Genomic DNA, 13,318 nt, shown 5'->3' on the forward strand with positions numbered 1-13,318 from the left:
GGGACGGGACCAGGGGGAGAAGGAAGGGGAGGGAGGGCGGCCGACCCACCATTTTAGGACCCGAGGGGGACGGGAGGAGGGATCTCCGGGGAAGGCGAGCGTCGCTCCTCCCGCGGCGGGCCCGGTGCGAGTGCGCGGTGCGGACGCCAGCGGGGCGCGGAGCCCCTCGGGGTCCCGGGCGCCGCGGGAGCTCCGGTACCCCCGAGGGCACGGCGAAGGGGGTCTCCGATCCGCCCGGCCTGGGGCCGCCCCGGGGGCCGCGTCCTTGGCCGGGGGCCGCGTCCTTGGCCGGGGGCCGCATCCTTGGCGGGGGCTCCGCGCCCCGACGGCAGCGCCCGTCCCGCCCGCCGCCCCCCGCTCCCCCGCCCGCTGCCGGCAGCAGGGAGGGCCCGGAGCGCAGGCCTGGTCCCAGGCTCGGCTGCCAAGCAGCAGCAGGAGCCTCTTCCCGCAGAAATGGTGCCTCCCACGCAGGAGCGAGATCCCACGGTGTTCGCCGGGTTTTCAGCTCCCGCCGGGAGCTGCGGACCGGGAGTCGCGGGGGTGCTGTGCTTGAACTCTGGACACCTCCTTGTTTTCCTCCTTGCCTCGTGACTTTTATGGCCTGTCACGGAGGGAAGGCAGAGGAACGAAAGGCGAGATCCTTGCCTGCTGCTCGCTTCCTGCCTCCTTCCCGCAGCCCCGGCCACCGCAGCAGCTCCGATGGCAGCCCCAGCGCCCCAGCCAACCTGCCAGGGGGGGATTCAGAGCTCCCACGGCTCTCACCTGACCCATCGTCCTCCCAGCACCCGCGTTTGTCGTTGCTTGATGCTTCGTTTATTCCCAGATATTGGCTAAGACTGCATCAAACCTGGTAGGAATTATGGGGTCAGAGATCTGAGCTCAGCTCATCGGTGTTGACTTGTTGCAGACTTTGCCAGGGTGCTGCTGGATATGGATTCCTATGTTGGCTTCTTCTGGAGCTGGGTGCCTGTTCCTCCTGGATCAAGCCACATGTGTAATGTGCTGTTGGAAGTTTTGTGACCTGATTCCCTGGTGTTTTGGAGTTTCTCATAACCTAAATGACTTTGAGATGGCTTGGATAAGGGCAGAGTACTTTTAAAAGGTTGCACCAGAGGGAGGTGGCTTGGTTTGGAGGAATAATGTATGGGTGACCCAGATTTCAGAACTGCATCTGAATTGGGTGAGGAGGAGGCATCCATAATCAGACTTGAAGTTATAACATATCTGAGTTCTTCTTAGTTTTTGTTAATGTTATGAAGAGCTCATCAGGCTTCTGTGTAGAACCTTGTTTTGCCACGTTGTGGTTGAGGGTGGCATTTGTCTTGTCCTGCCTGTACAGCAGCCTCGTGGTCCGTAAGTCTCATTGGGGTATACGGTCCAGTTGATTGTGACAGCAGGCAACTGGGCTTGAGCTTGATGCTCCTGCTCTCTGAAATAGTCGGACACAAATAGTTCCTCTGAGAACTTCGTGTGCATCCTGGTAGATTTTGACCGTAAGTCTGTTCTGCAGGCCTTTTTTTTTTTTTTTTTTTTAATTCTGCTAATTTTAGATGGATGTTCTTGTGCTTGTTCTGTTGAATCTTATCCTTTCTTATGGAACGCTTATTCCATGTGCTTTCTAGCAGTAAAGAGCCAAATTATGCTGTAGTTTTTGATGATTTTTTTATTTCCTTTTTTTTCTTTTTAATGTAATCTACTTTCAAGTCTTGTTTAAAATGGGCTGTTTTATTTAACTAGTTTGTATTCATATTACATTCACTCTCCATAGTTATCCCAGGCAAAATTTAAGGAACAGCCCGCAAGGGATTTCCAGTTCTTAATTGGAATCACATTTTTTTCCAAAGATGTTTGATTCTAAGTGTTTACTGTGCTTTCTGTCATCTGGTATCTTTCCAGTTGATGTTGTTTGCTTAGTTACTGTTTGGCTAAATTACCCACTGCTAGTTTATTTCAGTAGTCATGCCTCAGAAGTTTTGCAATTCCTTTCCGCTTTGCAGCTCCTCACTGAGCTCCTGTTGAATCTTTTAATGAAGTACTCAGAAGTGACTTCAGTGCAAATGCAGTTGTGCTCTATTGTTTTGACAATTGGGCTCTACATAGAGGTTATTTCCTTCTTTCCTGAGGTAATCACACAGTTGATTTTCAGGGTATCAGCCAGCTGGGGACAAATACCTTCACCTGACCCCTGGCAGGTATTTACATTCCCAGCTGGTTATCACTGCATCGAATCCAAAATTCTCGTAGAAAAGTACCCAGTCTTGATTTCAAGGTATCAAGCGATAGGCTGCACTGGTTCCCTGGATAAATTATTCCAATGGGTGATTACCCTCGCTAATTTCTTATCTCCATCTGTCCGACCTGGCTTCTAACCACAAAGTCTTGCTACAAGTTTTCATGCCAGGTTGACATGAAAGCCTGTTGCTGCCAGGATGACACATTCCAGATAAAAGATGGTCTGTTTTACTGCAAGCCCATGGCTGTTAGCTGTGCTGAGCCCTTCCTTCTGGGAGGAGGGCAGCCATAGAGCTGGAGTCTGGTGATCAGCATGGTTTAGAGCAGTGATGGAAGGTGCTTGGCCTGGTGTCTTTGTGCAGGCAGGGCTTCCTGGGAACTGCTTAAGTAACTCGTGTTGCTTGGAGCTGGGCTTCACATAATGAGCAGCCCAGCAGCACAACAGGCTGCTGCTGAAGGAATGATCCAGTTCTCATCCAGTCCTGACTGCCAGCTCCTGCTGCTTCCCTGGGATCAGCTCTGGTGACCAAGTAGCCTCAGATCAGTCCAGTCACTGCTCCAATTGAATATTAACCCCCCTCCCTAAAGAAAAAAAGTATAGAAGTTGGATTAGCCTGTCTTGTGTCCAGAGAGATTGCTGAAGAAGTGTAGCATGACACTGGGCATGAGAAATGTGGTGAGGGACCACCTCTTCCAACAGCAGGATTAGATGCCAGAGGGAATCACACATTTAGTTCCTACATTTCCGTGCTTGGATAAACAGGCTGTGGTTGCACAAATCCTCTCAGCTGGCACTGCTGTTGAAAGAAGCCGTCGTGCCTGCCTGTTGTCAGCTCTGCTGGTTCTCTGCTGTGGTTTGTTGTGAGACCACACATGCACCTCTACCACCAGGAGAGAAAGGGCAGAGGATGGAACTCCTTTTGGCAAGGTGAAGAGTTGGTGAAACGAGGAGTTGTCACAAGCACGCCTTACCTTTAAATCTTCATAGAAGGCAGTGTATATTTTTGCCTTCCCTCTGCAGCTGATGTGAGAGCAGCTGCCCTGATTTACTCAGTAGTGGAGATTAACTTTGTTGCGTGGCTTGGGAGAACTGGGTTTAGCTGGGACTGGGTTTAGGTCAGATGCTTTTATGTTTTTGGTCAAGAAGCGTGTGTTGAAATTTGTTGTGTGGAAAAGACCATTTAGTGTAAGAAGAAGGTCTGAACCTTGGCTGTGACACACTGTGAAGGGTTCAGTGGTGCAGAAAAGTTCTAAGTTAATTCATTCATGTGTTCTAGATGTGAGTTCTCAGTGCTGAGCAAGGTGGGGTGCCCTTTTGGGAAGGCTTCATTAATCCTGTATTTTCCATTGACTCCAGCTTTCTTGCCCTTTGAGTAGAATTGGTTTGCTGAGACAAAATCCATTCCCCATCTGTTCTTAGACACCATTCCTTCAAGTCCGATGCAGAACACTGCAGGATGAGGAACAGAGCCTATGGTGGGGACTTGTTTTGACCTCATGTTTGGGGGGTTGGGTTAAAAGCGAGATGAAGTCAAAGAAGAAATTCCCATGACTTTAGTACAAGTTCGATGTAAGGTCAGGGGGAGGGCTATTGGTTTTTATAGTGGGAAAAATTTAGAAGAGGGAAGGTGATTACCATGATATGTGTACAAACGTACATAGATAGACACACATATGTAAATGTATACAAAATAGAGGGTGTTCTGATGCTAGGAGAGGTTGAGGAGGAGTGGCTGAAGAAACTGTAATTGGATAGCAGACAAGGAGGGAACTGAGGTGGGAGGAAGCACAGGAACCTGCTGCTGGGAGAATACTGCGTTAAAGCAGAGATGGCCATAAATTCCCCTCCTGAAAACATATCCTTTTTGCAGTGTCACAGAGAAGTGTGTGACATTTGGACACCAAACCACCTTTTTGTGATCTCAGATTGAACACCCAGCTGCATGCAGGGGCTCAGTGTGCGAGAGCGACTGCCCACAGCCTTGCTGGTGCTCAGAGTCATTAAGCACTGGGGTTCCTAATGCTGATCCTACACAGAAATTCCCAAATCTCCACCAGGGCCAGGCTGGGGTGGTGCCCAGTGGGATCTAAGAGCTGGGTGGTCCCCTCCATGGGCAGAGCAGAGCTTTGCACTGGTGAGCAGACCCAGCCTTGCACAGGGTGTGACTGGAGGAGGTGAGGGGAGGGAGAGCTCCTACTTCATCAACGAATCCAGCAGTAGAGTTTATGAATCCAAAATACACCCCTCTGGAGGCAGGGGAGGGGATTAGGATCCTGGTCATGTTAGGGCATGATTTGTTCAGATTGCAGAAGCCCAGGGATAATCCGGGGACACGTTCACATCTGCCACAAAGTGGCTGCCATAGCTACACTTGCATATTCCCTTGATAATAGAAATAGGTGCACAAAGTAATGTTAAGCTAACACAAAGGCCACTGTTGGGAGGAGTAGAAGATGCTTTGCCTGTGATCTTGCTGGGCAGCTGCAAAAAATCAGGATGTGTAAGCTATATGGTATGTGTACTTTACACTCACCTTTACAGGTGTAATGATCAAAAATGCCTACACAGATTGTTTGAATAGCTTAAATCTTACTTGGGCCCTTAAGTCTTCACTACAGATTGCTGTCTGTGATGAGGGGCTCGTGGAAACTTGGAAAGAATGGATGGGAAGATTATAGTTTTCAAAGGAAAAAGATGTCATACCAGTGCCTAGCAAAGCTCTGATGCTGTAGCATCAGATGTCTTTAGTGGGTCTGGGCTCCAGGCTAAATCCTTGGCTAAGGCTGAGTTTAGATGCAGAAGTTTTGCTGTAAGTATTCCATAGTGCAGGCATCCAAGGGTAACTCTAGACTATGAAATGTAATCCATCTGCAACATTTGAGTCACTCTTCTTTCTGAGGTGTTCCAAGATCACAGTCTGGTTTTACAGGTGAGGGCTGCCAAGCTGCTGGTGAAGTTGTGAAGGTGCAGTGTGTCTATTTCCATTCTGTTGCTGGATTTAGGGAAGAAAGGGTGTTCTGAGTATGCTGCCAGCTCTTCCGGACAGGAACAGTGCACAGTATTTAGAGCAGTGAGGATTCAGTCCTGATGGTTGGTATGGCTCATGGCTCAAGTAAGTCTTCTCATTGTTTGTTCTCTTTTTCTGTGACTTGCTTTGCTCATGAAGGTATTTCAGGCTTGAGTCTGCATACAATAGAGCTGGTAGATCTTAGAGTGCTTTGAGAATGCTGCACTTTTCTCTCCTTTCTCTACTCTTCCTCACAAGACTGTAGAATATCCTGAGTTGGAAGCACCCAAGGCAAGGTGTTTTCTCCTGGAGAGGCATGTCCCAGGTACAGGCAAGCAGAATTTCAGTATGGGCAAGGGTGGTAGCACTGACAAGGCTGCAGTACAACACACAACCCTGTTAACACTCTTTGCTGTGACAAACCGTGGGACAGAGAGAGGATGCTGTGGAGAGACAGGCAAAGGGAAGTGGGACCATCCCATATTTTTACAACAAATTATAGGTTGTGACATGTTTTCTTAAATGTGCAAGTGATTGAGGGAAATGGGTTTACCTCAAGTCACTAAGTAATTTTTTAATAGTAACTGGGGATGTGTATAGGGAATACATGACTGTACTGTCACTCTCTTCTCATCCCTGGGCACAGCTGGGAAGAGGGAATGTTCTGTCAGGGCATGTGGGGAAGGCTGAAAGGGAGGCTGTAGGGTGTTCCTGTAGGCACAGGGTGAACATTGCTTGTTTTGGTGCCATCTGGGAAGGCAGTCATCCTCTCACATCAGTCCTACAGTTCACGTTGTCTTCTGCCCCTGCACAATGAGTAAACTGAGCTGGTTCATTTCGGGGAGGGCAGAGAGAGGAAGATGAGCAATTTGGAGGTATGCTGGAGCAATGAAATATGCCTTATCCTGGAAGAGCAAGGCCAGGCACGCAAGTTATGTCATTGTAGTGTGTGCTCTGTCACAAGGGAGGGTCAGGGCTGTGAAAAGCAGCTAAAAACTGTGTCTGTGTGTCTAGAAGAATCATGACAGCTGAATTGCCCAGTGGGTGTTATCCAGATGAACCACAGACATTTCTTCCTTTGTTCTCTACCAGTGTCATTTTTGCCCGTTCAGTTGCTGAGTGGGTGATAACAGTGATATCAGACATGAAAATAAGCATCTGAGTGTAAAAGGGGAACGATGGATTGATTCTGACTCTGATAGTCATAGCCAAATTACTTTAGAAGAGACTAGAACAGGAAAAGGTGAGATGTGCTGCATTGTGTATGCAGTGAAAACTGGCATGATCAGAAATCTCACATTCAGCAAGGCAGTATGGAAGCAAATCTGCCCTGAAATGTATAATAATTGCATTTTACTAGAATGTTGCCTTTGAAAGCTTAATTTAAAAGGTGGCATTGTAAAAGGTTTGGTTGTGATTGCTAAAAAGAGTGAACAAAGTGCACTGAAAGGTGAAAAAGGTATTAACTGATGTGGGAGACAAATACAGAAGTGTCAAGCAAAGCACATGCAAAAACACCAGCTTGGTTTTAAACTAGAGTTTGGTAGAGAAATACAGTTTTGTGTTTAGTGGGAGTAAGAAGTAACTGATGCTCTCTGTCCTAAGTTCATAAAATTGATGTAATTGGAGAAGGGATCTCCCCTGAATGTGAGCACAGTGAGAAATAGACATATCTACTAGATATGTCTATTAGAATGTGAATATCTGACATGTGTGAGATTATGGGAGTGGGGTTTTCAGTGACTGGGCAGTGAGACTCCTTCAGTACAAGTGCAATGCCACTATGAGCCAAAACAACTAAGTATGTACACTACATTGTGGGAAAAATCTCTATTATTTGTAGTAAACAACTTTACAGCACAAAAGGAAAATATCTTAGTAATGTGTTTTGTTATCTGGAAGAACTTGGAGGCAAAAAGACACGGAAGGAAAGAACAGAGTGAGCAGCTGATATATTTTTGTTGGGGAAGGGATTGCTTAAATAAGACTTTGCTTATGGTTGCAATCAGATATGGTGTTTATAACAGGCCTTTGCATATTCAGTACACTGAGCAGCCACTCCCTGCTTTATCCTCTGAGTATGGCTGGGAGGTAGGAGAGTTTACTATTACCCCAGCTGCACTGATGACCCTCAGTCAAGCAGAAACTGCTGCAAACAGCTAGAATACAGAATTGGAAATTCTGCTGGATGAGGGCCATTCTTGGTTGCCCTAAAAGTACGCCAAAACCGGTTACAATCTTAAGTAATCTGTAGAGACTCCTTTTGATGAATGGCTGCAGTGAGGCACTGTAGGAAGGAGAGCCCCCCATATCCTAATGTGTGTTCCCCTTCCAGCCTGGTTATGTTACTGGTGTTAACAGATATCCTTTGTGGGCCCCACTGGCTTGAAATTTCTAGTGGCTGCACCCATGCTCATAAGCCCTAGCCATGAGGAGAGGCAAGACTTAAAACAGCAGGGTGCATCTTTGCCACCTTCTGCTAGGGCAAGTGCAGGAATAGCCAAAGGTTTGGAATGCTGGAGTATTCTCCATGTTTGCATCAAAAGCAGCAATGCTGTGTGTCCTGCTGTGGGGACAGCTGTAATTGCACCTTCTATGGCACAAGTGGAAGAGGTGAGGTGCTGGCTTCAGTAATAGGCAGCAAAAATCTGTGCTGAAAGCTGAGTTCCTCAGATGCATCAGTCTGGCAGAGGTTAGACCAAATTTTCCATACAGGAAGGTGTTTGGGAAGAGGATTCCAAGAAGGAGAGCTCTGGCTCTTCCATCCTTCTTGGGTATGGTCCACTGACAATCCCAACCCTTCCCCCTTCAGGCTTTCTATTGCTCTTAGCTTTCCTAAACTACACTGGTCACACCACATCATATGCTTTGCTGTTACATGCAGTGATTTCTTTTTTAAGCACAGCAAAGCATTTTCCCCATCCTAAGTCCAATGAACTCCTTTAGGTAACTGGAGGAACTCTGCTGCATCTCATTGACCTTGGCAGAGATGGGATGTTTACGTGTTTATTTATGCCCCGCTGATCAAAGCGTGTTGCAGGTAATGGGAAGGCGAAGGAGCTGAGTCTCTGATTTCATTTGCCTGGTGCCTATGGCTTCCTGGGGGAAGTCTCTCATGGATGGGAAGGTATGCACCAGTCCAATTAGAATATGCCATGCACGCTTGTGTAGGCTGGGGGACGCGAGGACTTGGCATTCCTCAGCCAGAGCTATCATTTTGTGACCGTGTCATAAAAGAGGTGAAGGAAATTTTATCAGCTCGATTTTCCACTGTTACTCACAGGCCGCTGTTAAGTTGCCTCATCCTCTGATTTCTTACTGCTACACTGAATTCAGGAGCTTGGGGTAAATTTGAGGTATACAGACCTTATTTTACTCCTCAGCATTGCCATCTGATAAGGTGGGACCTGGGAGGGGAAAGAGAGAGGTGGTGTTACATGCCACAGGGCTGAGCAAAAGGAAGCCGTAGGCCAGTCAAGAAGAGACAGAGTTGATGTCTTCAAAGACTCCCAAAGGCAATCTTAGGATCCTGATTGCTCAGCTAATATCTGAAGATCATGAAGCCAGCAAGGAGTGCAGTTTTAGAGAATCTGGAAGGGTGGTGGTGGAAAACAGACTCTGCCCCCTCATTCATGTGCAGAAAAATGAAAACAGAGAGAGGAAGGATGAAAATATCTCTAGTTGTTCCTTATGCATTGAAACGTGTTTTATTATTAAAATAGGAAAATATTTTAATTAATGCATCAAAGAAATGTTAGTAATATTTCTGAGCTGGTATAAAATAAATGCTTTTAATTAGTCCACACTTGGAGGTGTACTGAACACGAAAGTATGTGGATATAATTTTTGCACATTGAGAAAGAAGGGGAAATAATACTGAAATAGAGAATATCAGTATTCATCTGTGTGTTCTGTTTCTTAATTTTTTTAAGTTTGTACCTGTGGGTCTCTACCTTTTTCTTTTTTTAAAAATTTTTATAATATACTGTTAATGACAGTATTAGGAACTAATGCTAAATCTTCACTACAACATCTATGAGCTGTAATTACTACTATAAACCTTGAAATAAGGTAGTACTATTTGGTAAAGCTGGTTATAAAAAGCATTTTCTAAGACTGATGTATATCAGTAACAGCATTTAAATCCCTGATTTATATTCAGCATTTAAACCCCTGATTTATATTCAGTTTTATCTGAAAGACAAGGTCACAAGAATGTCTTCCCCTTCCCTTCCCTTTGGAGTATTTCCTTGCTAGACTTTGCAGGTGGTTTGAGGAGGTTTCCAGGGCTTTTCAGAGGGTCTCCACATGTTGTTACTTGTTTTCAGAGTTGGACAGGGGCTGTCTCCTAATTCACCTCTCTTCCATGCAACATCCCCTCAGAGCCAGCCCTTTCCTATGGGAAGAAGGCTGGCTGTGGGTTCCCCAGAACGGCCCAGTCAGTGGCAATAACGAGACAAGGAAACATAAAACCATAAAAACAATCGCTCATGTGGAAATGGTTGTGAATCCAATTAGAATATCCTGCTCCCCTGGTGCCTGCTTCTCACCTGGGAGGGCAGCAGACATGTTCCTAGCAGAGGGCCAGGACTGAGGGTGTAAAAGCCCCCTGCTCTGCTGCTGCTGGTGTGCGTGGGCTGCCGAGGGAGCACCTGGCTCTGTGTGCAGAGTGCTTGGCAGTCACACACAGAGAGACACCTACGCTGGAGTGGCAGGGACTGGCCTGTGGATCCTGGGTGTGGTTTCACCAGAACGTAGGGCTAAGTCCAGGTTTCTGCTTTCCTGTTCCTGCTTTGCTGCCCAGTCCTGTGTTCTTATCCTCTTGTGCAGCTTATACAGCTGCTCTGGGGTCCTAGCACATGGAGGACATGGACCTGCTGGATGGAGGACTTCTGCTATGAAGACATGCTCAGGGAATTGGGATTGTTCAGCCTGGAGAAGAGAAGGCTTTGGGGTGACCTCATTGCCTGAAGGGAGCCTATAGGAAGGGTGGAGAGAGACTCTTTACAAGGGCCTGGAGTGACAGGACAAAGGGGGAATGGCTTCAAACTGGCAGTAGGTTTAGATGGGATATTAGGAAGAAATTCTTCCCTGTGAGGGTGGTGATGCCCTGGCACAGGCTGCCCAGAGCAGCTGTGGCTGCCCAGTCCCTGGCAGTGTTCCAGGCCATGCTGGTGGGGCTCTGAGCAAGCTGGGATAGTGGAAGGGGTCCCTGCCCATGGCAGGGCGTGGGAATGAGATGGGCTTTAAAGACCCTTCCTACCCAAACCATTATCTGATTCCATATACAACTACTGCAGGAAGCTGTCAGATTTAGCTTTACTACTTACCTTTTCTCCTGTGTCATACCTTTATGGCTGCTCACATCACTCTGCTCCTGTGTTGTTTTTTTTTGTCTTGACAACTCCCTGGGATGGCTCATACATGGTCATGTGTGCACTGGCACGAGGGAGATGTTGGCAGCAACCTGGATGCATAGTAAATTGGTCTATTCTGGATTTTCATGTCAGGTCTTAATTGAGATTTATTAAGATCCAAGTGGTGTTGGAAGTTTGTACAATCAGCAGCAGAAGGAATTAAAGAAACTCTTCTTTTCTTTTTTTTCCTTTTTTTTTAAGGAATGGAATATAAACAAATGAACTTTGCAGGATATCTGCAAATACCTAATTTGGGCCTGACAAATTTGATTATTCATCTTAGTTAACCCAGTTATATCACAGTGTATTTCACTGCCCTTTTTAGTTTCTGGTAGCTCATGTAACTCAGTGCATCAGGCCTAAATATTCTGCAGTGTCCTGAGTCCCAGCCTTTGAAAAACAGGGGTCAGGCAGAGAAGGAATAGGGAGTTGCTCTTCCTCTCCTTAGTTACAAATTAAAGTTTAGGATTAAGATGAACCCAGACAGCGAGATTTAATTGTTGAGTCATACTTAGTTTTTCTGGCCTTTTCCATGCCCATTAAAGGCCATTCATCCATTTCTTCTTAATTGTAAGCCAAAACTCTCACATAACCACATGATTCTAGGAAGTGGGACTGTATGAGAAACAGAAAATGTTGTGATGTGCACAATAAACCTGTGCCAGTTGGCCATACAAGCTTTAGACCGTGAGGAACAACAAGTTTTCTGTGTGTTCACATTAGTACCTTCCTATTCAGCACCCACACAATTCCTGTGGCTTTGGGTGTGTGAAGCTATTTTTCCACGAGGGAGAGGCAAGGGGTCCCTGCTGGTGCTTTCCCACATTTACATTTCTTTTAACATTTTATTTATATCTAATACTTTTTGCTTCCAATACTAAACTTGTCTCATGGTAGCTTCTTCGACCTAAAGACACCAGTTAAATTTCCAAGAAAAAAATGGTTTGTTCACTGAGAAGCTGGTTAGGGGAGGGTTGTACCAAAACCTGTTTTTCCCACCTACATCTCTACATCCCTTTTGGATTGATTTTTCTTTCTTTAGCTACAGTTTTCAGTACAAAGTTCCATCACTGCTACAGTATTGCCAAGTATTTTTGTGATTTGATTGTGATACTAATCTCATAGCTTTTTAAAATAAATCTCATTGCTGGAGTCATAAGGTAATTAAAACTGATATGGGGAGCTAAGGCTGAAAACATGCTTTCTAAGGGCACAACATAAGGATAAATGTGTGGTTTTGTTGTTGTGGTTGCTATCTCATAGGATTCTGAATCCAGCAATTTTTTATTGTTCTCTCCAATTGATGGTACAAAATTGAAGCCAGAGAATGACGGTTTTCTGCTGTTGTTATGGCTGATGACACTGTGCTATCACTACCATGGAAAGTGCAGTTTTATGGGTATTGTAGCATTTTTTACTTGCATAGGATGTGCTTTACCTATTAATACAAAAGCAGGATTTTGACAGTATATTTATGGCTGGGTATATATCAGTGTTTAGCTTATCAGTCATCCCACACTGCTAAAATATTCCAGCTTTATCTTCTGTTGGGGCTCTGACAGCTACCAGAAATCTGACAATTTTCCAGGTGGAACCTGGTCTGGCTGTGAAAGAGGTTTTATTATCTGTTTGCATCAGACAGGATAACTTTGGAGGGCCTTTCTGCAGGGCAGGACAGTTTGTCCCAGTTCAGTTTGCTGAATATTGTTCATCCTTACCTGTCTGTAGCTTAACTGTGCTCAGAATCCGTACAGGTTACACAAATGGCTCCACTGTGCAGACTGGGCAAGGCCAAGCTTTCAAGTGTGTTTCCAGGTCCTTTGATGTCTTAAGGGCATTTGCATCTGTCAGAATGGTTTGGTGCAAACATGAGCCTTCTTTAATCTGAAACTCAAAACCAGCAGTGTGGGATTCTGGCTCACACATCCATAGCATAGTGGGAGACTGAGAATTCTGCCTCTAACTGGAGAATCTGTCCCATGAAGGTCCTGAATCATCCTGCTCAAAGAGAAACTGAGAACTCCTGGGGTTCATGGCAGACATGCCATCTAGGAATGTGTACAGCATGCTGCTAGCAGCCATCTCTGCATAGAATGTCACGGGGAAAGTAAATTGGGAAGTTCTTGCCTCTTTTTGTACTCCAGCTGTTTCTGTCACTTGTGTCTCCATCCCCAGAGTTTATGGAGAGACCTGCACAGAGCAACTTGCAGTGACTCAATACATTACTTCCACTGTGGGAATTCTGCTGTTCACCAAGTAGTGTCAATTATCTTTCTACTGAGCTCTAGCAGTGAGAATCACACACTATTCTTGTTTATTCTCATATTAGAAAACTGCAGCATATCAAGGCTTACCCATTACTTTTGTGAATATAAACTTAACCTCTGCTTAGAGTGAACTGGGTTTTTTGCTTTACAGGTGACCCCATTTTATCTTAAGAATGAATCATTTTTATTGCATCTCTCGGAAGTGCAATGTACAATCCGAGCCCCATTCTTCACTTGCTGTTTGCCAAATGTTCAGTAACAATTTCCAAGATGAAATTGTGTTCAACCCAAAATTATGTTTCTCTGACACTTTTTTTTTGTTAGCATTAAGTATTGTAATCTACTTAAATACCTACCAGTGTAAGAAAAGTATGAAAAAGTATCCTCTTTTTTT

General features: G+C 45.6%; 2 protein-coding genes across 10 annotated transcripts in view; one reads left to right on the top strand and one right to left on the bottom strand.

Moving 5' to 3' along the window:
- Window positions 1–301, bottom strand: part of LOC120507436 (protein transport protein SEC31-like) — a 21,241-nt gene extending 20,940 nt beyond the window's left edge. For all 4 annotated transcript variants that reach the window (XR_005628757.1, XR_005628756.1, XM_039720114.1 and 1 more), the window contains exon 1: window positions 50–301. Coding sequence is in view for 2 of the 4 variants with exons in the window: in XM_039720114.1 (XP_039576048.1) it covers window positions 50–301 (252 nt within the window). In the remaining 2 variants the exon portion in view is untranslated. The remainder of the gene's footprint in view (window positions 1–49) is intronic.
- Window positions 1–13,318, top strand: part of ARHGEF5 (Rho guanine nucleotide exchange factor 5) — a 34,306-nt gene that overhangs the window by 328 nt on the left and 20,660 nt on the right. For 2 of the 6 annotated variants that reach the window (XM_039720081.1, XM_039720090.1), the window contains exon 1: window positions 869–1,493. The exons of 2 other annotated variants lie outside the window; for them this stretch is intronic. The gene's annotated coding sequence lies outside the window, so the exon portion shown is untranslated. 2 more of the 6 variants (XM_039720043.1, XM_039720063.1) reach the window with 2 other exon arrangements.

The sequence above is a fragment of the Passer montanus genome, unplaced genomic scaffold, assembly GCF_014805655.1.
Source record: "Passer montanus isolate IOZ18808 unplaced genomic scaffold, ASM1480565v1 scaffold106, whole genome shotgun sequence".
Classification (NCBI taxonomy): Eukaryota; Metazoa; Chordata; class Aves; order Passeriformes; family Passeridae; genus Passer; species Passer montanus.